Source organism: Sebastes fasciatus, chromosome 11 (assembly GCF_043250625.1).
Source record: "Sebastes fasciatus isolate fSebFas1 chromosome 11, fSebFas1.pri, whole genome shotgun sequence".
NCBI classification, from domain to species: Eukaryota; Metazoa; Chordata; class Actinopteri; order Perciformes; family Sebastidae; genus Sebastes; species Sebastes fasciatus.
The window spans coordinates 11953934-11981636 of NC_133805.1; the positions used below are offsets into that span (position 1 = coordinate 11953934).

The window sequence follows — 27703 nt, forward strand, 5'->3', positions numbered from 1 at the left end:
GCCATGGTGTCATAAGTTTTGCAGGTATTTAGTTATAAACCAAATTATAGGACAAATTAAATGATACTAGGCTTACTAGTTACAACAATTCATCATATAGTTGTAGAGAGATTTTAGTCTGGACCAAAGTGGTGGACTGACTGACCAATCAACATTAATATCCACATAGAGCAATGCTGCTAACATGGCTAAAAATGATCATTACAGGAGATTATAACAACTTGTATAAGTTAAACAGATGTAACATTGTATTATATTTATCATGCTGTAGGGGTATTTGTAATTAATGCCATTGTGCATTGAAAATATGGTGACGACTGGATTTAAAAAATGTGAATTTGACTTAAAATGAGACATAATTTCAGATCACATCAGATCAGATAACATACAGTGTTGTGTCTGCAAGCTGATTTTCACAGTCCTCCGTCATCAGAGCAAGAAAATTAAAGCCACAAAGGTTTAAATATTAGTGAAATCATCATATAAAGGAAAAATAATGTTTTTTTCCCCCCATTTGTTACGCAATCTGCACTTTAGAGTGTTGGACTGTGTAATTAGTTGTTTGCTTGCATTGCACCAAAGAAAAGAAAGAACTGGGGAGAGCATAACTAACTATCAACAAGCTGCAGATTCACTAAAACCTTTTACACCATGTATGATTGTTTTAGGCAGAAAAAGGAACACACATTTCGTTTATTTCACCTCCACGTGGAATCCACATACTGTATATATTAACTGCTGTGCTTCTATGTGACTGTTTTCAGGTTGTAACTGGTGGGAACTAAAGATGGTGAGTGTTACTCCTGAATCTTCTTTTCAAAGAAACACACATACTGATGTTCTCTTCTATCTTGGAGGGTCTCATAAGTGTCACAAGCACTATTACAACTTAATTCATTTGTATTTGAGCCTATGATTAATCATTTATTCATATCTATCTTGCCTTGTAATTAAATGTAGCTTACTAAATTTCACATCTCTTTCTAAAGTCTGTCCTTTGCCCTGATTTTTGTTTTGTGATTTCATAATGCTGATCGCAGTAGTCCATGTAATCAATTTGAAATCTGTACTGTAAACAGTCTCATAGATTTTTGTAGAAAACATTGTCTGAGACATCAAGTGAATCATTTTGAGCTAAACCAAATTTACAAAGGTGAAATAACAAGAGCAGTGTTTTGTAGAAAGACAGCAAAGACAAAGACAGCATATGGAGCAACAGCTGTACGTAATATTAATCTGTGTACTTGGTTTACATTTGTAATCTCATTTGAACAAGACACTGCTGTAAAAATGTGACTGATCTGACTAGAGTACACAATTCCTGTTTGTAACTCAGCGTAATGTTTACTATTTCTTCACCTCTTAGCTTTTTGGGGAAATGCCCTCAACAATTATTAACCGGTCCAGATGGGCTCTTCGCTCTGCTTTGATTTGAAACCAGTTGTGATTTAAGTCCTGACAAAATGTACGTGGGAAGATATCTTGGATTTGTTCTCCTGGTTTGGTTTCCAGGAGCGCTGCATGGTAAGAACATTAAATTCTCTAACTTAGAAACATCTTAATTTGTTAAATATTTGTTTAATATTTACTTTTGTTTGTCGTTGTATTTCAGCACAAAGTGCAAATGTGCCTTGTCGTGCTCCCAGACTGAATGGTGGTTATTTGGTCCCTGAACAAGACACTTACCCTCATGAAACAAATCTCGCTTATGCCTGTGATAACGGACGTAAACCAGCAGTGGAGGGTTGGTGGGCAACGACCACATGTTTAAATGGCACATGGTCTCATGAACCACAATGTATAGGTAAGTGTTCCATAAGTATCTCTACTGGGTTGTCTGGAGGGTGAAACCTTTTAAAGTTCAAGGTGGAATTCAAGGAATAATGTCTTACAAGATAAACTGAAAATAAGTACACATTCAATAAAAACAAAATAATGACATCAGATAGCATGGAAATGGCATTTTACAGTTCTGCATGATGTTTTGAGTGCAACACTTTCAAAAAGGCCTATAAGTCCAGTGTCTAAATGTAAAAAAACCAAACTGAAATAAGATGCCGACACAGAACTAAAGTGTTATATTATCTACAAACGTATGAATAGTTCAAGTACATTCACTATACTTTTGAATCTTTGTAAAAATGCAAATGAAATGTGTTGCTCCACCTGTAACAAATGCTTTATATGTTCAAATATTAAATGTCTTCCAGGAGCAACCACCTGCTTCATATCGTTTAAAGAGCGAGTCATTTATAATGACATTTATTGGTATTTCAAACCTGGGACCCCACAAGTGGTCATGAGATGAATCAAAGAGTTTGCCAGTAGGAAATAAGAACAAATCTGTTATACAAACAGCCTCTAATCTTTGCTTCTTGAAACTATGTATAGTTTAAAATCTTTAAACCTCGAAAAATTATTCAAATGAAACTGAGAAGGAAGCATCACTCTTAAATTGAACTATTCACAACTTGAAACCTGTGATATGGACACAAGTAGATAATTTACTTTGTCTTCAGAAAGTGTCATCATTTCATAAAAGTCGTTCTGTAAAGTATGAAAATGCTGACTGTAGTTTTGTTCTTTTTTCCTCAGATGAAAAAGCCTGTATGCCACCAACTATCCCCAATGGTATATACACTGTAAACACAAATGGTTGGTATGAGGAGAGAGACAAAATCTGGATAACATGTAATGAAGGATATAAACACAAAAACAGGGACGCCACAGCTGAATGTGTAAATGGAACATGGACCTCTGTGCCGATCTGTGAGAGTAAGTCTGTCGGATGTGTTACTCAGTGACCAAAATCATATCAGTGTCAAAATCTTAATCCCATGTCACCAACTACCGTTTCCTGTTGTTATCTATGCTTATTTACAGAGAGTATCCATGCATGTGGTGAGCCCCCTCAAATCCCCCATGCCATCATCATTGATCAGGAATACCAGGAGGTGTTTCCTGGAGATACAGAAGTGCAGTATGAATGTGAAGATGGGTATACTGTAGAGGGAGCAGACACCAAAAAGTCCATCTATTGCATCGCTGGAAACTGGACTGAAGGCCCAAAGTGCAGTAAGTGGACAATGTGCTGAGATATGACGGGATAAATTTATGAATTTGTGACTAATCAATGTTTTTGTATCAACAGTGGATCACATGACGCATGAAAGAACGTTGCCAAGGAACATTAAGAGTCATTTCTAGGAGACATAGATTGTGTTATTCTTAAAGCTGCTATAATCAATATTTCTATATTAACAATGGATCAAATGTGAATTTATGAAAGGTGTCACTCGTAGTTACAAAAGATAATATTAAGATAATTATCACCCGACTCTGCAGTTTCCCTCATTTCTACAGAGATTTATAGTGAGATTTATAAAGCGTCTTTGAGGTCCTGAAAAGCGCTATATAAGTTGAATTTATTATTATCATTATTATTATTATTATTATTATTATTATTATTATTATTATTATTATTATTGTTGTTATTATTATTATAGCAACTTTACACGACTTAAAGATGTATGAGGGGTGGAAAAAAATTAATCGATAAAACTGGAGGTGGTAAAAATGTGTGTGAAATGAAAAATAGTTACATTCATCTGAGAATCTGAGATTTCGAGAATAAAATCATAATATTATGAGAAAAAAACTCGGAATTTAATGAGAATAAAGCCATACTATTTCAAGAAAAAAAAGTTGTAATATTACGAGAATAAAGTCATAACTTTATGAGAAAAAAAGTAATTTCCTCCTTCACAAAAGAGTAGTTTACCCATCAGGTCCGTGTGGTTCTTTCTTCGGAATAAATGCAGTTTCTTGCACAATCTTTTCAAGGTCCTTTCAAGGTTATTTGTAAAACCTATACTAAAGTATAACATTACAAGATGCTCCACGTTCCTCATTTTCACACAATGCTCGATTTCCCCTCTAAAATAACACGTAAAATTACTACTTTATAATATTATGACTTTATTCTCATAATACTACGACTTTTTTTCTCGTAAACGCCTGAATTTATTCTTATAATATCATGACTTTTTTCCCGTAAACTTTGGACTTTATTCTTATAATATAACGACTTTTTTCTCATAAACTTCAGACTTTATTCTCATAATATTATGACTTTTTTCCCGTAAACTTTTGACTTTATTCTTATAATACTACGACTTTTTTTCTCGTAAAATTATGACTTTATTCTCATAATATTACGACTTTTTTTCTCGTAAACCTATGACTTTATTCTTGTAATATTATGACTTTATTCTTGTAATAATATGACTTTATTCTAGAAATCTCAGATGTATTTATTTTTTCTAAATGTGGCCCTAATCTCACTTGGCAACTTCTTCATTGCCTTTGTTAGCTTGTTGTTGTTCTGCTGCCCCCAAGTGGTAAAAACAATTAAAACAGGTTTAAGTAATTGACTGAATATATTGTATGTATTTGCAATGCTTTTCCCCCCTCAGGCACAGGAACCAGACCAGGTACTGGACATGGTGGTTCTGGAGTGGGGGGAGCAGGTGGGGGGTCCACTACGTCAACTGGCAGTGGGACACAACCTGCAGGTGTATAGTATATACATTTATCTAATCTCACTATAGAATATGTATACACTGTATATCTAAAGTCTTTTATTACCACTTAGGCAGCAGACCGGGTACTGGAGATGGTGGATCTGCAGGTGGGGGACACACTACATCTACTGGTAGTGGGACACAACCTGTGGGTGGAGGTAGGTTATGATTTAGATTAAATATTAATTAGTATATCCATTTATCTAATCTCACTAGAATATGTATACACTGTATATGTAAAGTCTTTATTTTCCACTTAGGCATCAGACCGGGTACTGGAGATGGTGGATCTGCAGGTGGGGGACACACTACATCTACTGGTAGTAGATGTAGTGTAGTCTTCATCTCATACAAATCATACAAATCATAACCTACCTCCACCTGTGGGTGGAGGTAGGTTATGATTTGTATGAGATGAAGACTATCATTTCTTAAATGTCAAATACAAATAAAATGTCCTCTTCTGTATCATCAAATTCTGAAGGAAATAAATAAAAACAACACCCCAGTGCGATACTAAGTGGTGTGTCCACTGTATTTTACAGGATCTTCTAGCAGCTCTGGGTTGAATGAGATGGAGACTGAACATCAAATCACAACAAGTAAATAAGTACATTAATTACTCCTTTTACATAATATATAATTAACTTTATTTATACAGCATGTTTCAAAACAAAATTACAGTGGTTAACATGGTTGAACCAAGATTAAAACATTTCAGGACTGCAATGTGACAGGTACATCACATGTACCGGATAATATCAGACAATTCAGGGTTATTTGGTCAAAAATGTATTTCATAACTTTCTGGCCAGTTAATTACAAAGATGAATCTACAGTCATTTATCAATAACTGTATTGAGTGATTTGGGGATAGATTAGGTTCATCAGAGAGGCAGCCAGTAAAAGGCTGAGGAAATCACAATGTGGGTTGAAATTTGGACAGCTTGAAATATTTATTTCCAAAAAACTTTTTTAATTTTTTCTATTTCAGTCAGAAACTGTGGAAACCAACCCGTAGTTCCTAATGGTGATGTCGTGGGAAATAATCTAAGGTTTTTGAGGTACCAATGCGCTAATTTTTACAAACGAGTGGGTCCAGAGGACGTGGTGTGTTACAGCGATGGCACGTGGTCAGAAGTACCAACCTGCAGAGGTAAAAACAAGTCAATTCTAAAGAGTCCATCAAAGAGTTTGACTGGGGAAAAAAAGTTAAAATTTTTTGTTGTTGTTGTTGTTTCTGTTATGCAGCTGCCTTCTGCAGTGTGAACACTGATGGATATCCTCAGTTAATACCTGGTGGAGTTAAATATATAAAAGATGGTGAGACGGTGAGATTGCAGTGTGTGGAACTGGATCACTGGTGGACGCAACATTATTCTGTAGTCCGGTGCACTTTTGGAACACTGTCACTTTCCAGATGTAAGTATCACTTTAAACTCATTACATTTCATGCATTTTTTTCCTTAATCATTGTCAGCTAAGATACAGTGTGTGTGCTAACTATCTGCTAGATAGTTTTTCAGTTAGTCTGTGCGTTCCAATATCCATACTACCATACTATTTATTTAGTACGCAAGAAAAATATTTAGTATGTCCGCATTGTATGCATACTACATGCAACAGTATGCACTTTATAGGGGCAGCTGCAGTATGTACTAAAGATACAAATAAAAAGTATGCAATTTGGAATGAAGCCTTCATAGTCTTTATGCAAAGCTAAGCAAACCCCCTACTAGCTACATATTTAGCATACAGACATGGAGTGGTATCGGTCTTCTCATCTAACACAAAAATTTCCCAAAATGTCAAGACTATTCCTTTAAAAAGAGTACTTCACTGATTTAGCATTGTAGTCAACTCATTTAACACTATCGGACTCACTGTCAAAACCGGTTGCCTACATTACCCAGAATGCAACTCAGCCGCCAACTGTTAAATCAGTCATTCCAATGTGTTATTATGCTTCTAGTGGCTTATGTAGCTTGGCGCCTCAAACGGAGATGAGGAGCGGGCTACAGCTCACTTCTTTATAACTCCACAGCAACAGATTTCTTTCAGTTTCAGACTCGTAGTTTTTAGCCCCAACCGACGCTGACTCGTGTGACATCACTTGAGGCAACATTTCAGCTTTCACACAGAGATAAACAAAACATTAATTTTGGACCCGCCAGATTTAAAAAAAATGATTAATTCACAATCATAATATTTTTTTGAGGAGAAGCCATACTTTTTTTTGTTTTATTTAATATTTATCTACATAAAAATTTTATCAATAACACCTTTAAGGTGTTGGCCGTTGACAATAGTTTTTTGTTTACTTTTTTGCACCAAAGAAAAATAAGTGGAAGGAAGCCAATCCTGTTTTTTTACACATTACATGCATATGCTTCTGTGACATGCACTATGATTTTAAAAGCCTGCAGACATTTAGTATATCAGACAGACTTCACCTCCCTATGAGGAGTCAACAAGCTGCTCCACATATTAACCGCTGTGCTTCTGTGGGATTGTTTTCAGGTTGTGGCTGGTTTGACCTAAAGAGGGTGAGTGTTATTCCTGAATTTACACACAGTATTTACGCTGATGTCTCACATGAAGCACTACTACTGTTTATTAATTTCTTATTTACATATACGACTATGCATTTATGTTTTTCTTTGTTTCTATTATATTTTACTATGTTGTTTTTGATTGTAAAACCTTTGTCTTGTAACCAGAATATTTGCTGAGGCTCTATCACCAAGGCGGAGATACTGTCACCTTTGGATTTTGCTCGACACCGACTTAAAACTTTTGAGACAACCAAGTTATGAATATGCTGTCACACACTGTGATGGGCTTTTCATATTGATCTGTGAATGCCTACAATGCAGAAGCAAATTGGTCTGTGTGTTTTTAAAGCTCCAAAAATACCTCAACAAATACAGTGTATATTTGATGGACAGGCCCCAATAAAGTCTTCAACTTGGATTTCAACTCTACATTGAGTCTGCAGAGTTTTTGTGTCAAAATGACCCCAAATTCATCCATCTATTATCCATACCCACTTTTCCTGTTTGGGGTCAAGTGGCTGCAGGCTCTCCCAGGTGGGGTTCACCTGTACAGGCTGCCAGTCTGTCATAACTCACAAACATCAATACTTTCAAATCTCTTTTTATTCACAAATAAAAAGTTTAAGAGCAGCCACTGTTTCAAAATGTGAAAGTGAACAATTTGAAATTGAACTGTTCAACAATTAATTGTAAACAAATGTCTGTAACTGGCACTCCTTAGTTACTAAAACAGATTATCTGTTTTAAAGTGTTTATTTCATTTTTTAAATCACATTTTACGTGTTTTAACGTCTGTATTTAAAATAAGGTTCTTGCACACATACATAAGTACATCAACCTCTAATCATTGTGCTCATATGTACGCCACATAACCGTGCATCACAAAATTACAAATGCAAAACTTTACAAATAGTGACAGTTTATCATTTAATACCCTGTTAAAAGTTAATAGTTCTTCTTATATTGGTCATATATCACATATTGGTAAAAAGACCAGGATACAAAAAGACCAGGAGTCGCTGGATAAAACACATCAGGTAAGATAACGTTTCATTTGTGTTGGGGACGCAGATATAAGCTGGTGTAGTTATTTGAAAATATTAAAGATAATTATCAATATTAATATTAATAAATTATCAATATATGTTAATAATAAGAGGGCACCAAATTACATTGGTACATAAACTCAAAAGACATTTAAATGGCTATCAAAAGTAAATGATAATTATCAAAATAATTATTAATTATATTGAATAATATGATTTAATTTATATTAAATCATCCTCAGGGCACCACTCACTGAATCAAAGAGAAAATGATAGCACATTAATGTAATCTCATAGATAAGTCTCATTAAATATACTAAACTATCAATTTGGAACTTTGATTAATAATTAAATTAATAACTATAACCAAAATAAATAGTAAAGGTTGAAGGATATTGGAGTTCTTGACACTGCAGAGGTTGGCATTATTCACTCTTGTACAACATTAAACAGACCAGCATGTATAATCCACAAACATTTATTTACAATGTGTGTGTGTGTGTGTGTGTGTGTGTGTGTGTGTGTGTGTGTGTGTGAGAGAGAGAGAGAGAGAGAGAGAGAGAGAGCACACTGTAAAACTACAAAGATGGCTGGATCAAAGATGGCCGCCAACATGTTACCACATGGCCTCTTTGTTCTTTGGAGCACATGTGCTCAGGAAGGACAAAGGGGGATGTGATGTGGAGGTAGAGATTATTTGAATGTGTATGTTTATGTTTAAAACTAATTCACAGTTTATGTAAAGTATGTTATCTATGTGTCTATGTCTATGTGAAGCATAAACTAAACACATCAGATGTGGCAAAGCCAGCTACCCAAATATATTAACTACAAATAATATCACAACAATCAAACTCAATGAATAGCATTAAACATATCACCAAGGGGGAGATACTGTCGCCTCTAGATTTTGCTCACCACCGACTTAAAACTTTTGAGACAACCAAGTTATGAATATGCTGTCACACACTGTGTTGGGCTTTTCATATTGATCTGTGAATGCCTATAATGCAGGAGCAATTGGTCTGTGTGTTTTTAAAGCTCCAAAAATACCTCAACAAATACAGTGTATATTTGTTGGACAGGCCCCAATAAAGTCTTCAACTTGAATTACAACTCTACATTGAGTCTACAGAGTTTTTGTGTCAAAATTACCCCAAATTCATCCATCTATTATCCATACCCACGCTGTGGCTAGAGGCTCTCCCAGGTGGATTTATCCTTGACAGGCTGCCAGTCAGTTAATAACTCACAAACATCAATACTTTCAAATCTATAATACAGGTACATTCCAAAAATCAAAGTTGAATAGTCTTGCTCAGCCGTGTGCAATTGCTAATGCTAAAGTAAGCCCAGTACGTTACCAATCCATGGAGGAGAAGGTTGCAATTCCAAGTTGGAGGAGTTGGAGAAAGCAGGCTGGAGAAAGTGGTTCCAGGGTTAAAATCTTTGTCCTTGCTCTGCATAAATCCAGTTGTGCAGTTTGGAGGGAACTTGGTCCAGTCCTGTTTCTGCAGCTTGGTGCTGTCTTCCTAACTCTTGTTGCTTGAAGTTAGCTGGTCAAAGGGCAGGCTCTTGCGTCTTCTGCTTAGAAATTCCTTGTGTGTGTATATGTCTGTTTGCTAACAAGACATATCCAGAGCAGAGCTGCTTCTACAGCTTCTTGTCCGGAGGGAGAGCAGCAGCTAACCGCCTGCAGGTCAGCAGGGGGTTGAAGAGGAGAAGAGGAAGCCCAGGGGAAAAACTGTCCTTTGGTTTTGTCCTGGTTGAATTTCACAAGTATGTGTGAATGAGTCATCATGCTACAGTAGCCAATGGCTACTGAGCTGAGTCCATGGGTCAAGGATCATGTGACTGAGTTCATGTGGTCTCTTGCCACCATCTTGAATGGTGAGTCCCAACATTTTTGCGTGGAACATAGCTAAGTTAGCTAGCTAGTGTTGGTCACGTATATCGTGCGAGACGAGAGATGTAGTTGATTGAGCGGTTTCACACAAAACTAAATGATACTACGACAAACCTATGACAAACTGTGACTTTCTTGACTTGCAGAATTATGTTTTAAATTGACAAACATCATATGTGTCACTCATGGCACAATTCAAACGGGATCAAATAAATATGTATGTCTCTCCGTTGACTACCGTTCATATCCACTGGAAGGGGCGTGACGTAGGCTCTCTATAGGTAAACACATAGTTAAGGAGTCTACAGCCATCCTAGCGGCTCTGACGTTAGCATGTAGACACAGCTGCTTTGAGCTTCATGCTAACATGTTGACAATGGCAATGGCTCACATGGTCAATAGCAGTAAACACAGAGTACAGTAAGTCTATAAAAGTTAAAGGTGCTAAATGCGAGATTAGGAGCATTTCTATTGCCTCCACACGGCTCTCAACATGGCGACGGCTGAGCCGGAGGCTTGCAGCTTATGGTGCTAACAGTTATGTCAGGTACTCCTGTATATCTTTACATAGTAAATCGTTGTTTGCTGCTATATTAATGCTGTGGATATCGTATAGAAAACTTTTAAGTTTAAAAAAACGTAAAACTTTATTTTAATCGTCACATACATAGCCTACAGGTACATGACATTTGACCTCTGCATTTAACCCATCCTAAGCATGTTAGGAGCAGTGGGCTGCTGTAAATCGCCCGGGAAGCAACTTGGGGTTCAGCGTCTGGCTCAAGGACACATTGACATGTAGACAGTATAGGAGCCGGGGATTGAACCACCAACCTTGTGATTAAAGGACGACCCGCTCTACCCCCTGGGCCATGGTGTCATAAGTTTTGCAGGTATTTAGTTATACACCAAATTATAGGACAAATTAAATGATACTAGGCTTACTAGTTACAACAATTCATCATATAGTTGTAGAGAGATTTCAGTCTGGACCAAAGTGGTGGCTGACTGACCAATCAACATTAATATCCACACAGAGCAATGCTGCTAACATGGCTAAAAATTATCATTACAGGAGATTATAACAACTTGTATAAGTTAAACAGCTGTAACATTTTATTATATTTATCATGCTGTAGGGGTATTTGTAATTAATGCCATTGTGCATTGAAAATATGGTGACGACTGGATTTAAAAAATGTGAATTTGACTTAAAATGAGACATAATTTCAGATCACATCAGATCAGATAACATACAGTGTTGTGTCTGCAAGCTGATTTTCACAGTCCTCCGTCATCAGAGCAAGAAAATTAAAGCCACAAAGGTTTAAATATTAGTGAAATCATCATATAAAGGGAAAATAATGTTTTTTTTCCCCCCATTTGTTACGCAATCTGCACTTTAGAGTGTTGGACTGTGTAATTAGTTGTTTGCTTGCATTGCACCAAAGAAAAGAAAGAACTGGGGAGAGCATAACTAACTATCAACAAGCTGATTCACTAAAACCTTTTACACCATGTATGATTGTTTTAGGCAGAAAAAGGAACACACATTTCGTTTATTTCACCTCCACGTGGAATCCACATACTGTATATATTAACTGCTGTGCTTCTATGTGACTGTTTTCAGGTTGTAACTGGTGGGAACTAAAGATGGTGAGTGTTACTCCTGAATCTACTTTGCAAAGAAACACACATACTGATGTTCTCTTCTATCTTGGAGGGTCTCATAAGTGTCACAAGCACTATTACAACTTAATTAATTTGTATTTGAGCCTATGATTAATCATTTATTCATATCTATCTTGCCTTGTAATTAAATGTAGCTTACTAAATTTCACATCTCTTTCTAAAGTCTGTCCTTTGCCCTGATTTTTGTTTTGTGATTTCATAATGCTGATCGCAGTAGTCCATGTAATCAATTTGAAATCTGTACTGTAAACAGTCTCATAGATTTTTGTAGAAAACATTGTCTGAGACATCAAGTGAATCATTTTGAGCTAAACCAAATTTACAAAGGTGAAATAACAAGAGCAGTGTTTTGTAGAAAGACAGCAAAGACAAAGACAGCATATGGAGCAACAGCTGTACGTAATATTAATCTGTGTACTTGGTTTACATTTGTAATCTCATTTGAACAAGACACTGCTGTAAAAATGTGACTGATCTGACTAGAGTACACAATTCCTGTTTGTAACTCAGCGTAATGTTTACTATTTCTTCACCTCTTAGCTTTTTGGGGAAATGCCCTCAACAATTATTAACCGGTCCAGATGGGCTCTTCGCTCTGCTTTGATTTGAAACCAGTTGTGATTTAAGTCCTGACAAAATGTACGTGGGAAGATATCTTGGATTTGTTCTCCTGGTTTGGTTTCCAGGAGCGCTGCATGGTAAGAACATTAAATTCTCTAACTTAGAAACATCTTAATTTGTTAAATATTTGTTTAATATTTACTTTTGTTTGTCGTTGTATTTCAGCACAAAGTGCAAATGTGCCTTGTCGTGCTCCCAGACTGAATGGTGGTTATTTGGTCCCTGAACAAGACACTTACCCTCATGAAACAAATCTCGCTTATGCCTGTGATAACGGACGTAAACAAGCAGTGGTGGGTTGCTGGCCAACGACCACATGTTTAAATGGCACATGGTCTCATGAACCACAATGTATAGGTAAGTGTTCCATAAGTATCTCTACTGGGTTGTCTGGAGGGTGAAACCTTTTAAAGTTCAAGGTGGAATTCAAGGAATAATGTCTTACAAGATAAACTGAAAATAAGTACACATTCAATAAAAACAAAATAATGACATCAGATAGCATGGAAATGGCATTTTACAGTTCTGCATGATGTTTTGAGTGCAACACTTTCAAAAAGGCCTATAAGTCCAGTGTCTAAATGTAAAAAAACCAAACTGAAATAAGATGCCGACACAGAACTAAAGTGTTATATTATCTACAAACGTATGAATAGTTCAAGTACATTCACTATACTTTTGAATCTTTGTAAAAATGCAAATGAAATGTGTTGCTCCACCTGTAACAAATGCTTTATATGTTCAAATATTAAATGTCTTCCAGGAGCAACCACCTGCTTCATATCGTTTAAAGAGCGAGTCATTTATAATGACATTTATTGGTATTTCAAACCTGGGACCCCACAAGTGGTCATGAGATGAATCAAAGAGTTTGCCAGTCGGAAATAAGAACAAATCTGTTCAAACAGCCTCTAATCTTTGCTTCTTGAAACTATGTATAGTTTAAAATCTTTAAACCTTGAAAAATGATTCAAATGAAACTGAGAAGGAAGCATCACTCTTAAATTGAACTATTCACAACTTGAAACCTGTGATATGGACACAACTAAATAATTTACTTTGTCTTTAGAAAGTGTCATCATTTCATAAAAGTCGTTCTGTAAAGTATGAAAATGTTGACTGTAGTTTTGTTCTTTTTTCCTCAGATGAAAAAGCCTGTATGCCACCAACTATCCCCAATGCAATATACACTGTAAACACAAATGGTTGGTATGAGGAGAGACACATATTCAGAATAAAATGTAATGAAGGATATGAACCCAAAGACTGGGACACCACATCTGAATGTGTAAATGGAGCATGGACCTCTGTGCCGATCTGTGAGAGTAAGTCTGTCGGATGTTGATGTTCTATACCAGCAAGCTGTAATACGAATACACGTAATTCTCACGTTTAATTCTCACCAGCTACACCAATCAAACCAACCACTCATCTTTTACCTCTTCTTTTTATGATAATTGTGCTTATATTTACAGAGAGTATCCATGCATGTGGTGAGCTCCCTAAGATCCCCCATGCCATCATCATTCATCAGAAATACCAGGAGGTGTTTCCTGCAGGTACAGCAGTGCAGTATGAATGTGAAGATGGATATACTGTAGAGGGAGTAGACACCAAAAAGTCCATCTATTGCATCGCTGGAAACTGGACTGAAGGCCCAAAGTGCAGTAAGTGGACAATGGGCTGAGATATGACGGGATAAATTTATGAATTTGTGACTAATCAATGTTTTTGTATCAACAGTGGATCACATGACGCATGAAAGAACGTTGCCAATGAACATTAAGAGTCATTTCTAGGAGACATAGATTGTGTTATTCTTAAAGCTGCTATAATCAATATTTCTATATTAACAATGGATCAAACGTGAATTTATGAAAGGTGTCACTCGTAGTTACAAAAGATAATATTAAGATAATTATCACCCGACTCTGCAGTTTCCCTCATTTCTACAGAGATTTATAGTGAGATTTATAAAGCGTCTTTGAGTTCCTGAAAAGCGCTATATAAGTTGAATTTATTATTATTATTATTATTACTATTATTATTATTATTATTATTATTATTATTATTGTTGTTATTATTATTATAGCAACTTTACACGACTTAAAGATGTATGAGGGGTGGAAAAAAATGAATCGATAAAACTGGAGGTGGTAAAAATGTATGTGAAATCAAAAATAGTTACATTCATCTGAGAATCTGAGATTTCGAGAATAAAATCATAATATTATGAGAAAAAAACTCGGAATTTAATGAGAATAAAGCCATACTATTTCAAGAAAAAAAAGTTGTAATATTACGAGAATAAAGTCATAACTTTATGAGAGAAAAAGTAATTTCCTCCTTCACAAAAGAGTAGTTTACCCATCAGGTCCGTGTGGTTCTTTCTTCGGAATAAATGCAGTTTCTTGCACAATCTTTTCAAGGTCCTTTCAAGGTTATTTGTAAAACCTATACTAAAGTATAACATCACAAGATGCTCCACGTTCCTCATTTTCACACAATGCTCGATTTCCCCTCTAAAATAACACGTAAAATTACTACTTTATAATATTATGACTTTATTCTCATAATACTACGACTTTTTTTCTCGTAAACGCCTGAATTTATTCTTATAATATCATGACTTTTTTCCCGTAAACTTTGGACTTTATTCTTATAATATTATGACTTTTTTCTCATAAACTTATGACTTTATTCTCATAATATTATGACTTTTTTCCCGTAAACTTTTGACTTTATTCTTATAATACTACGACTTTTTTCTCGTAAACTATTGAATTTATTCTCATAATATTACAACTTTTTTCTCGTAAACCTATGACTTTATTCTTGTAATATTATGACTTTATTCTTGTAATAATATGACTTTATTCTAGAAATCTCAGATGTATTTATTTTTTCTAAATGTGGCCCTAATCTCACTTGGCAACTTCTTCATTGCCTTTGTTAGCTTGTTGTTGTTCTGCTGCCCCCAAGTGGTAAAAACAATTAAAACAGGTTGAAGTAATTGACAGTGAATATATTGTATGTATTTGCAATGTTTTTTCCCCCTCAGGCAGAGGAACCAGACCAGGTACTGGACATGGTGGTTCTGGAGTAGGGGGAGCAGGTGGGGGGTCCACTACGTCAACTGGCAGTGGGACACAACCTGCAGGTGTATAGTATATCCATTTATCTAATCTCACTATAGAATATGTATACACTGTATATCTAAAGTCTTTTATTACCACTTAGGCAGCAGACCGGGTACTGGAGATGGTGGATCTGCAGGTAGGGGACACACTACATCTACTGGAAGTGGGACACAACCTGTGGGTGGAGGTCGGTTATGATTTAGATTAAATATGAATTAGTATATCCATTTATCTAATCTCACTAGAATATGTATACACTGTATATGTAAAGTCTTTATTTTCCACTTAGGCAGCAGACCGGGTACTGGAGATGGTGGATCTGCAGGTGGGGGACACACTACATCTACTGGTAGTGGGACACCACCTGTGGGTGGAGGTAGGTTATGATTTGTTTGAGATGAAGACTATTATTTCTTAAATGTCAAATACAAATTAAATTTCCTCTTCTGTATCATCAAATTCTGAAGGAAATAAATATAAACGACATCCCAGTGCGATACTGAGTGGTGTGTCCACTGTATTTTACAGGATCTTCTAGCAGCTCTGGGTTGAATGAGATGGAGACTGAACATCAAATCACAAGTAAATAAGTACATTAATTACTCCTTTTACATAATATATAATTAACTTTATTTATACAGCATGTTTCAAAACAGAATTACAGTGGTTAACATGGTTGAACCAAGATTAAAACATTTCAGGACTGCAATGAGACAGGTAAAGCGCTGAGGAAATCCCAATGTGGGTGAAATTTTGACAGCTTGAAAATATTTGTTTCCAAAAATCTTTTTTTATTTTTTCTATTTCAGTCACGAACTGTGGAAAACAACCCGTAGTTCCTAATGGTGATGTCGTGGGAAACTATAGAATGGTTTTGAGGTACCAATGCACTCAGTTTTACAAACGAGTGGGTCCAGAGAGAGTGGTGTGTTACAGCGATGGCACGTGGTCAGAAGTACCAACCTGCAAAGGTAAAAACAAGTCAATTGTAAAGAGTCCATCAAAGAGTTTGACTGGAAAAAAAGTTAACTTTTTTTGTTGTTGTTGTTTCTGTTATGCAGCTGCCTTCTGCAGTGTGAACACTGATGGATATCCTCAGTTAATACCTGGTGGAGTTAAATATATAAAAGATGGTGAGAAGGTGAGATTGGAGTGTGTGCAACTGGATCACTGGTGGACAACACATTATTCTTTAGGCCGGTGCACTTTTGGAATACTGTCAATTTCCAAATGTAAGTATCACTTTAAGCTCATTACATTTCATGCATTTTTTTTCTTTTAACATTGTCAGCTAAGATACAGTGTGTGTGCTAACTATCTGAAAGTTTTTTGTTTACTTTTTTGCACCAAAGAAAAACAGCTTTTTAACACATTACATGTATATGCTTCTGTGCCATGCAAAAAGCCTGCAGACATTTAGTAAATCAGACAGACTTCACCTCCCTATGAGGAGTCAACAAGCTGCTCCACATATTAACCGCTGTGCTTCTGTGGGATTGTTTTCAGGTTGTGGCTGGTTTGAACTAAAGAAGGTGAGTGTTACTCCTGAATTTACACACAGTATTTACGCTGATGTCTCACATGAAGCACTACTACTGTTTATTAATTTCTTATTTACATTTACGATTATGCATTTATGTTTTTCTTTGTTTTCTATTATATTTTACTATGTTGTTTTTGATTGTAAAACCTTTGTCTTGTAACCAGAATGAATGCTGAGGCTCTATCACCAAAGGGGAGATACTGTTGCTTTGGATTTTGCTCGACATCGACTTAAAACTTTGGAGACAACCAAGTTATGAATATGCTGTCACACACTGTGTTGGGCTTTTCATATTGATCTGTGAACGCCTATAATGCATCAGCAAATTGTCTGTGTGTTTTTAAAGCTCCAAAAATACCTCAACAAATACAGTGTATATTTGATGGACAGGCCCCAATAAAGTCTTCAACTTGGATTTCAACTCTACATTGAGTCTGCAGAGTTTTTGTGTCAAAATGACCCCAAATTCTTCCATCTACTATCCATACCCACGCTGTGGCTGGAGGCTCTCCCAGGTGGGGTTCATCCTGGACAGGCTGCCAGTCTGTCATACGGTTAATAACTCACAAACATCAATACTTTCAAATCTCATTTTATTCACAACACAAAGTTTGAGAAGAGCAGCCACTTTCCAACAAGTAATTGTGAACAAATGTCTGTAACTGGAACTCCTTAGTTATTAAAACAGATTATTTGTTATTAAAGTGTTTGTTATTTCAATTTTTAAATCACATTTAACGTGATTTAACGTCTTTAAAATAAGGTTCTTGCACACATACATAAGTACATCGACCTCTAATCATTGTGCTCATATGTACGCCACATAACCGTGCATCACACAATTACAAACGCAAAACTGTTGAGTGACATGTTGTCAGTACACAAATTACAATACTGTACATGTTAAGGCCACTATTTAAGTTTACTCAGCATTACAAGTACACATATTGATATTTATTTATTTGGTAATCCAATTAATTTTTACAAATAGTGACAGTTTATCATAAGTTAATACAACCAAAATTGAAAAGTTAGAACCAGCAAATTATTGCTATTTTTACTGGATAAATGACTTCAATGATTCATAAATTTATCAATATTGTCATCAATAACTTTTCTGATCAACGGACCCCTTAAAAAACAAATAGCTTTGTCTCTTATAAAAATACAATGAAAAGTGGCACACTTAAAACGCAAGTTACTCTGTGCCACCAAAAATTAGGGTTGCCTCGGTATTAGTAACATTTCAAATTTGTGTTTTCATCTCATATTTATTGGTACAAAAAATGCTCCCACGCCTGTCTTTTTCAGTTTTAGTTCAGTTGTATAGAGTTACTTCGATATTTGTCATTGTTTAACTTTAGTTACAACAGAAAAAAACTGTTTAAATACACAGTTTTTTTCTTTTTGTACAAACATCACACATACATTTATTTTAGTGACAACGAGGTGTGAATTTCCTGAGACCAGGCTGAACATCAAAGAGGTTTTCCCATGCTTGTCTTGAATTTCATCATTTTACATAGTGGACATTAATTGCCCTCTGTACTCAAGTGTGAATGTGAATACTGTAGCTTCTGCTCTTTTTAATGACTTAAATGACTGAGCATCAGTGTGTGTGATCAGAGTTAGAGATGTTCTGCACAGAGGAAGCTGAATCCAGTCCCAGCAGCGTGCCCAGGTAGGACTGCTCTCGGGGGTCCAGCATCTGATCGGGCCTCACGGGGTGGACTATGTTGGCGGGCTGGGGGGTGAGGGTGTACTTTTCTAAGAATGCCAGGTCTGTAGCGGCTTGGTAGCTAGAGTTCTGCTGCTGTCCTTGAGCCTGCATGCTCACAACGCTGTGAGTTTGGGAGGAGTGAGACGAGACCCTGTGAGCGTTCAGGACGCCCTGCGCTCCTCCTGCCATCTGGACGGGAACTAAAGTGACGGGCACGCAGACATTCGTAGGAGGAGGCGCGCTCTGGAGGGCTGACTTAGGTTCAGCACGGTATGCCTTGGAGGGCTCCTCAAAGGGAATGGAGACTGTTTTGTCCTCGCGGAGTGTGCCGAGGGGCTGCTCAGTAAACCGGGTGCTGTGCACGTGGTCAACATGGTACTTGAGCTTGTCTTTTCTTTTGAAGGTGGCGCTGCAGTGGGGGCAGTTGAAAGGACGAGCGTCTGAGTGAATCACCATGTGCTTTGTCAAGGTCTTCTTGATGCGAAATGTCTGGTTGCACTCGGGACATCTGTGGGGTTTCTCACCTGTCACGTGAATACGAGAGAACATCAAAAAGGTATGTTTAAATAGCTTGCTTCTTTATTTCCATGTCCTCTAAATGGATCATCAACTGGTAAGAATGCTGACTTGATACTCCTGTATGAAATCAAAGACCCATTTGGTTTCGTACAGGAGTATGTATTTCGAGTCGTAGATCTGCCACTGTCACTGTAAACTGCATATGTGCTGTGGTAGAATAGAAAGAATGACAAGCGTAGCAACAGTTGCTAAGTGGGGCGGGGCTTAGTGAACGGTCTATTGAGAAAACTAACAACCGTTTGCCTCACAAAGCATCTAACTGCCACTTTTCTGATCTCATATATGATTTCAAGCAAATACATCCATTGACGTCTCTGTTTCCTTACCTGAGTGGGTCCTGAAGTGCATTTCCAGACTGGACTTTCCCTTGAATTCTTTCTTGCAAACCTCACACTGATGCACAGCGGTTTTATACCTGTAAACAAAATCCTCATTAACAGAGACAGAAACCAAGAACACAAGGGGCAACTAAAGGAAATATTACCACTTTTACAACAATATCAAAAAACAGAATACGTGTGTGTGACTGTGATTTATAAGGTGACATACTTCTGCCAAACTTTCTCCCCCAAATGAATGCTTTTGTAGTGGACCGTCAGATGATCATGGCGCCTGAAGCACTTGCCACATGCTTCACATTGGTGTGCTTTCTCACCTGTAATAAACACAGGTTAAGTTAAAGTAATCACTGACTGGAGACAGTGAAAGGTTAAAGGGATATTTTTGATTGTCTGAAGTGGGGTTGTATGAGGTATTTATCCATAGCTAGTGTATTCTACAGTAGATGGCGGTCAGCCGATCGCCGGTTTGGAGAAACAGACAGGAGTACCGATAGAAAACTTAGCAATGTACTGCTTTGGACGGGGCCATCAGCAAAACTTATTTTTAGCCACCTAAAAGAAAGGCTCACTTAAAAAAATCAATAACAGTTTAAGTGCACACTATATTTAAAATATGTTCACCGCTTTATTTTGCTGTCAGACAGCCCTTTCTGACGGAGAACTGAAGCCGTTATCTATGCTCTCTTCAAAGCCACCAGACTCCTCTAACAAAAACAGTAATTTGGTAAATTTTCATTTTTTCATTAACCTTTATTTAACCAGGTTTAGACCCATTGAGATTAAAATCTCTTTTTCAAGAGCGACCTGGCCGAGAATGGCAAACAGTACAAACAGTTTCATACACACACATTAAAAAACAATAGATCAGCTCAAAGGTGCCATACCCTAAAAGTGCAGGGAAGCCATATAATCTTATTTCAGTAATAGTAGTCATAGTAACCAACTGCTATCATACTGCAAAGAGCAATAACCAAGCGAAGGAATTCATCTTTTAGATTTTAAGTTAGTTAAGTTTTAAGTATTAGTTTGGTTGGTGGTAGTTGAAATTTGATTGAAATAGGATTAAAAATCTGAACTAACCCTTTAAAACACCAAAGTTGCACAATAAAACAAACAAACTAACTGATTGATGCAGCGGTAGACCAGCAACCCCCATGTTCTGCGATGTAAAATTAGGTGTTTTTGTTAAAGAAGTCTGGTAGCTTTGAAGAGAGCACAGATAACGGCTTCAGTTCCCTGCCAGAAGGGGCTGTCTAACGGCAAGGTAAAGCAGTGAAAATATGCTAAATATAGTGTACACTTAAATTGATATTGATTTTTTTTTTTTATTATTACTCAAATGTATTTATTGGGTTTTCTTGCCTTTTTTCAGGTGAGCCTTTCTTTTACTATAGGTTGCTAAAATATGTTCCACTGCTACCCCTGTCCACAGCAGCACAGTGCTTAACTTGCCGGTACTCCTGTCCGTTTCTCCAAACTGGGGGAGTGCCGACCGTCATCTACTGTATGCAATACACTGACTATGGATAAGTAGCTCATACAACCCCACTTCAAAACACCCGAACTATCCCTTTTAACAGTATTCCTGACTGTACTACATAGTAACAAGAAACAAAATGAAATGTGTGAAAGCTTGTCTTATACCGTACCAGAGTGTATTTTCTGATGTTTGGTCAAGTGATCATGGCGTATGAAGGTTTTCCCACATTCGTCACACTCATAGCGCTTATCGTCGTGGTGGACTCTGAGGTGGAGCCTGTCAAAGGAAAAAAAATGTTCATTATAGGCAACCCTAAAAAAACAGAGCTTGAAACATTCACAGTCACATTCTTCAAATCTACAACCTGTACGAGCTGCCGTGACGGAAACTCTGGCCACAGATACTACAGAGGTGAGGCTTCTCCCCACTGTGTATCCTCAAGTGCTCTCTCAAGGTTGTCCTATAAGAAGAAAAGCACACCTCTCAATAAAGCAGTTTTTTTGCAGCTCAGCATGTCAAAGTAAGAGTTGTGGGAATAAGGAAGATGTAGGGTTAAGTCTAGAGACCGAGACGTACCGTTCCCTTACAGATTTCCCACAAACAAAGCAGGTCCACTTTCTTTTGCCTCCATGTGTGCACTCCATGTGCCTCTTCCTGTTGCCTGTGTCATTAAACTGTCGGCCACAAATCTCACAGGGAAAGGGACCTGAAAATGAGAAAGGAAATGATGAAAACTCTTTCATCTAATGCATGAATTCCCACAGTAACATGGTTCACAGTTACAGCTGGGACATCATTATAAGGTTTAAGGACAGATTTGTCATTCGATATAGGTTTGACAGATGCAAAAACACCACATATTTTTCTCTGAAGGTTTACAGAGTACAGGTTTATTTTTAACCCCAGGAGCTTAAGAATTTATTTTTACTGTATATTTCTCACCTAAGTGGTACTTCTCTTGGTGCTTCAGCCTGGCAAACCTGGACTTGAAGTATTCATCACAGTAGGAGCATTTGAAAGGCCGGTCCTGGGTGTGCAGGATCATGTGCTCCTGCAGGTGAGGCCTGCGGGTGAAGGTCTTCAGACAAATCTGGTTCCGAAGGTTCAAACGTTACAGTCAAAATAAACTCTTTATATAGAGTGTAACATTTATTAACTGCGAAAATGCATTTATCTATCTTCATTCAGCATTTACTTAAGATCAGCTTGCATAATCAGGCAATAATCATGACTGAGACAGATTCTTACAGCACATTTCCAGCCTTCACTCTTCCTCTTCTTCTTGGTGAGAAACTCTTGGATGTGGTCTGGATGAAACCTGGCAGGACAGTCAAGATACAAGACACCATCATCATATAATCTGATAGCAAAAACAGCTGTTGCTATCGTGGAGATCTATTGTAGAAGTAGCTAGCTTTCTAAAACGTATATAGAATTTACAATACAGTCGAAATGAACATATACAGTATTTTTCCCAAATTCGACCAACTAGAAAATGTTCTATAAATTGACCCCTTTTTACTGACATTATATACTAGCATACTACACCTAATAACACACTTATGTTAAGGTATAAAACTGTAGATTTTATAGCCATCCTAACAACATGATTTTAGGAATGCCAATGTCAGCCGGCCGACCACTTTGGTCATGAATGAAATATCTCTACGGATTGCCATGACATATGGTATAGGAAATAATTTCCCCCTCAGGATGAATTGTAAAAACTTTGGTGATTCCTTAAAGAGGACATATCATGCTTATTTTCAGGTGCATACATGTATTTTGGGTTTCTACTAGAACATGTTTACATGATTTAACGTTCAAAAAACACTTTATTTTTCTCATGCTGGCTGTGCTGCAGCACCTCTGTTCACCCTCTGACTGAAACGCTCTGTTTGAGGGTGTGCCAAACTAGCCGCTAGACAGGTATTATGCAAATGTGTTACTTGGTGACATCAGCATGTTACGGAAGAAAAGGTGGGACTTCAAGCTAGGCGTTTTCAAGAGTAGCTCCCTTTGGCGTGGACTTTGGGCTTTGTCATTTTGCAGAACTTTTACATGCACAAATAACTATATCATATAATATATATATAATAATATAATACTAATAATAACTATATATACAAGAATTTCCTTCTGGATTAATAAAGTTCTATCTTATCAAATCTTATAACATACTAAAGGAAAGGGGAAAATCACAAAAGCATAATAGGTCCTCTTTAACTTTTCCTCTAGTGCCATCATCAGATCAAAAATAATATAATAATATAATGTAGTGTCTCACCTCTTGACATGCTTGGCTAGGGTTTTCTTGCTGGCATGGAGTTTGTTGCAGAAGGGGCATTTGTGCTCCTTCTTCTGGAAGGGAGCGTCGCTGGCGTGCTTCTTCTTGTGCACGGTCAGGTTGGACTTGGTGGAGTAGCGCTGAAGACAGATGTCACACTGGAATGGTTTCTCTCCTGTGTGCACTCTGGTGTGACTCTCATACTTCCCTATAAAATGCAGGAAGGGTGTATAAGTTAATATTGGGGCAAATTAGGATTGGCATTTTTCACTACTTTCTGACATTTTATAGACCAAACAGTAAGTAAAACTAGAAACTTAAGAGAGGAGATTCTTGTTTTTAGCATCTCAGTCCGTCTGGCATGGTAAGCTGAGTGAGTAACACAGCTACTAAGCGATAATATTAATGATAGCGCTAATAGTCTAGATCTTACTCCATGGTTCCCACCTGCACGGTCAAAGGTCTTGTCACATTTGGGGCACTTGAGAATCCGCTTGTTGGAGGTTTGGATGATGACTGGAGCCAGACCCTCAGGATACACTGGACCCTGGGTAGAGCTTCCTGCTGCAGGCACTTCCACCTGTCCATCAACCTGGTGCTCTGCCCTTTCTACATCTGAACCCTGCTGACCTCCGCTCTTGTCTGCTGCGCAAACCTCAACAACTTTCCTCTGGGCAACCACGTCCTCATTCATGTCATCTTCCTCTCCCTCCTCGTCCACTACGTCTTCCCCCTGAGCTGGTTTAGATGTCTCGTTCGCGTCCGGTTTGGCCGCTTGGTTTTCCACAACCAGCTTTTCTGCTTCTTCAATTCTTTCTTCATCTCGTTCTCTGGGGGATACAGTCCTTTGTTTTTCCTCGGGAGGGTTGATAGTGTATTCCACATTGTCTCTCTGGTACTTGGTGGGTGTTCTCCTCCTGCGAGCTGATCTCCGCGTGGTAGCAGTCCTCTGAACTGCTGTCTTCTCTTTCTCAGTTGAGGTTTCATGCTGTGCATCAGTGTGACTCTCAGCCAGGTGGTTCTGCAGGGAGCTTTCAGTGGTAAATTGGCGACCGCACATGGTGCACTGAACGTCACCTGGACTCTGGATGTCTGTGTCACCTGCTGGCGAGTCGCTCGTGGTCATTTCCACCTCAGGAGACCCTCTTATCTCATCCTGTGCCTGGATCACACGTACTGGGTTGTTGCCCCCTTCTTCACACAGCAGCTTGAGTATATCCATCATGTCCAGGAATCGGGCCGCTTCAGTTAGAGCCGGGAGGTCCGTCTGTGCGACAGCACACTCAGAGGTGTACAAAAAGCCAAGCAGGTGCTGGAAAACAGAGTCCTCCACATGGTCCAGAGTCACATGCGTTGTAGCAGGATTCTTGGACAGCTCAGCGTGGAAGTAGCTGCTCCCATGGGCCAACACCACCTTGTGGGCACTGTAGAGCGTCCCACCCACAGACACCGACACATCACAGAACCTCTGTCGGGTCCGGTCCTCATTCAAGAATTTGAGGAGGTTGTGACTGTGCTGCGACATGGCCAAGCTCCTGATTTGTGAGGTTGACTCTAGGACAGTTTCAAAGTTCGGTTGTGGGGCGTTGGAGCCCAGCACAGTGCCCGGCTCTGTAGCATCTTCATTGCCGACGCTGGCGCTGACCTGCCTGCTGCGTTTGGGACGCAGCGGATTACAAGGCTTTTTCTTCATCGGTGGGCGACCATGAATCACTCCTGAAAAACCAGAGGAATACAAACAGTGTTTGAGATTGAACATGGATGTGCTAACTCTCTCCATGACTAGGGTTTGATTCAGATTTGATTAGGATTGTGACACACAAGAGGCAAATGGCTTAGCATGTAAATGTACTTGACTTTAACAGCTGACATGAAGGGGACATTGTTATATGTGAAAATTGTGCATGAAAAGAAGCACAATAACGACTTATTGCGAACGTTTGAGGTATATTTCTCCCATTTATTAAAGGGACTGCTTGTAACTTCTTACACGTATAAATCAATCCGGGTCGGTGTCCCATGTGCACTCGCGTGTGGCTACGCTGTTCAGACAAGACTCCAACACAAACGGAGGACGCGGGGGAGACCGTAGCTTTGGTCTCCAGGGCCGGAGTCTCTGCTCCTCTGCCTGCCTTCACTCAGCTCGCTCCACCTCACGTGCATGCACGCACACTCCACACTGCAGAAGAGTTAGTTTAGCTCTGAGAATATCTAGTGAATGTACAGTGGACGTTTGTTCAGAAATAACTGCTGCAGCTCCTCCAGACCAACAGAGGTTTCCTGTGTCTTGTGAAGTGACGGGGCTCCGCAGCGAGAAACGTTATCAGCGGGGCTGAAGCAGGAAGAGAAACGTTACCGTCTCCGACCGGGTGCCGGTGTCTCCCTGCGGGCGCGCTCGCAGACAATAACGTTACTCTTCCTTCTTCAGCTCCGGAGGCTGAGGAAGGAAGAGGAAAAGCCAACACAAGGATCAGCAGTGATTCATGGAGAGACCTCCGTCTGGTCAGCTAACATTACTGCCAAGCAGGTGAAATATAGAGTGATATTGTGGTTTTAGCTGACGTGTGTCGCCTCACTGTTTTGAGCAATGCTCGTTCATGTCTATTTAGAGCGAGCACAAGCGCGAGCTCGACGCTGACTTTCGTTGACTTAACGGCCACAGGTGTCGCTGTTAACAAGGAATTTCTTAAAGTTACAAACAGTCCCTTTAATAGACGTATCTTTTTATTTATTACTTAAAGGGACTATTTGTAACTTTGTACGCGTATAAATGTAGCGGGTCGTCACACATGCGCGCTCGCATATGCGCGTTCGCGTGTAGCCGCTGTACCCTCCTCCTCTGCCTGCTCGCCTACACTAAGACAGCTCAGCTCGCTCCACCTCTAGACGTGAACGCGCGCTCACTCCACACTGCAGAAGAGTTAGTTTAGCTCTGAGAATATCTAGTGAATGCACAGGGGACGTTTGTGCAGAAATAACTGCTGCAGCTCCTCCAGACCAACAGAGGCTTTCCGTGTCTTGTGAAGTGACAGAGCTCTACAGAGATCTACGTTGTCTTCTCGTTACCGACCGGGTGCCGGTGTCTCCTCTGCTCTCTCCGGCTGCGGGCGGAGAGAGCAGAGGAGACTCGCTGCAGAGCCCCGCTGCATCAGCCTGCACTTAGGCAGGAAAAGCCAACACTAGGACCAGATCTAAATCATGTTCATGGAGAGACCTTCGTCTGGTCAGCTAACATTACTGCCAAGCAGCTGAAATATAGAGTGATATTGTGCTTTTAGCTGACGTGTGTCGTCTCACTGTTTTGAGCGATGCTCGTTCAGGTATATTTAGAGCGAGCAAGCGCGAGCCCGACTCTGACTTTCGTTGATTTCACGGCCACAGGTGTCGCTGTTAAGAAGCATTTCTGAAAGTTACAAATAGTCCCTTTAAAGGCTACATGCCTCTTTTTTTTTGTAATGTTGAAATGTTTTGATAAACGCGTGCGTGTTGAATTTCATGGGATTTATTGTTTTTTTTACCGTGGTATCGAGAATCGTGTAAATTCACTGGTATTGGTATCGACTACTAGATTTATGGTACCATGACATCCCTAATACAAGAAGGCAAATGGCTTAGCATGTAAATGTACTTGACTTTAACAGCTGTTCATGAAGGGGACATTGTGCATGAAAAGAAGCACAATAACGACTTATTGCGAACGTTTGAGGTGTATTTATCCCATTTATTAAAACAAAGCAGAAAGAATAGCTAACAGTTAGAATAGATAACACAGGCCTGGTGGAGATGTTAAGCTAATAACCTCACTGCTATCCTGAATTCAAGACATCTGCAGATTGTCTCTCTCTCTCTCCACCTCGAGGACCCCCAACATGTTATTCAGTGTGACGGCCTGGCCCCCCTCCGAGGAGTGTTGTGACAAACGACCCTTACTGCTACCCGGAAATAGCCGTCTACCGTTACATCCGGATGTTTTTTTATTATAAATCTTACCTTAAAGACACGAGCCGTGTTTACAAAGCACTGTGCACTCCGACTGATGCAGGTAATGTGGAAAATAGACGGAGGAATGGTGATTTCGTGAGTATCTGTCTGTAATGGCCCAGCGTCCCATCCTGCAGAGATGTCGGACAACGTATCATACGGTTCAGGAGAGGGTTCATGAGACGAGGGGCATCATGGGTAATGTAGTCTGGAAGCTAATAGTAGTAAC

The 27703-nt window shown here is 38.7% G+C and overlaps 3 protein-coding genes across 5 annotated transcripts; 2 read left to right on the forward strand and 1 right to left on the reverse strand.

Moving 5' to 3' along the window:
- Positions 1–1366: 1366 nt before the first annotated feature.
- Positions 1367–7567, forward strand: LOC141776840 (complement factor H-related protein 1-like). Of its 2 annotated transcripts, XM_074650663.1 has the most exons (11): positions 1367–1524; positions 1613–1804; positions 2596–2775; positions 2884–3075; positions 4476–4574; positions 4655–4741; positions 5129–5185; positions 5578–5739; positions 5835–6005; positions 7104–7129; positions 7304–7567. In XM_074650663.1, exons 1-11 carry the CDS (start codon positions 1464–1466, stop codon positions 7313–7315), a joined length of 1239 nt encoding a protein of 412 aa, XP_074506764.1. In that variant the 5' UTR covers positions 1367–1463; the 3' UTR covers positions 7316–7567. The 2 variants fall into 2 exon arrangements, with proteins under 2 accessions (XP_074506764.1, XP_074506765.1); XM_074650664.1 differs by lacking the exon at positions 4476–4574.
- Positions 7568–7723: 156 nt separating this feature from the next.
- zbtb41 (zinc finger and BTB domain containing 41) lies at positions 7724–27643 on the reverse strand. Its single transcript, XM_074650653.1, has 12 exons — positions 27484–27643; positions 23941–25209; positions 23494–23701; positions 22455–22524; positions 22149–22296; positions 21783–21912; positions 21571–21666; positions 21376–21482; positions 19935–20040; positions 19712–19800; positions 17874–19330; positions 7724–7978 (listed from the first exon to the last, which is right to left on the reverse strand). The coding sequence occupies exons 2-11, from the start codon at positions 25184–25186 to the stop codon at positions 18696–18698; spliced, it is 2835 nt and encodes a 944-aa protein (XP_074506754.1). The 5' UTR covers positions 25187–25209; positions 27484–27643; the 3' UTR covers positions 7724–7978; positions 17874–18695.
- LOC141776844 (complement factor H-related protein 1-like) lies at positions 11633–16286 on the forward strand. Of its 2 annotated transcripts, XM_074650667.1 has the most exons (8): positions 11633–11746; positions 12323–12480; positions 12569–12760; positions 13549–13728; positions 13879–14070; positions 15465–15563; positions 15833–15919; positions 16072–16286. In XM_074650667.1, the coding sequence occupies exons 2-8, from the start codon at positions 12420–12422 to the stop codon at positions 16131–16133; spliced, it is 873 nt and encodes a 290-aa protein (XP_074506768.1). In that variant the 5' UTR covers positions 11633–11746; positions 12323–12419; the 3' UTR covers positions 16134–16286. The 2 variants fall into 2 exon arrangements, with proteins under 2 accessions (XP_074506768.1, XP_074506769.1); XM_074650668.1 differs by lacking the exon at positions 15465–15563 and having other exon boundaries at positions 11636–11746; positions 16072–16282.
- Positions 27644–27703: the final 60 nt, after the last annotated feature.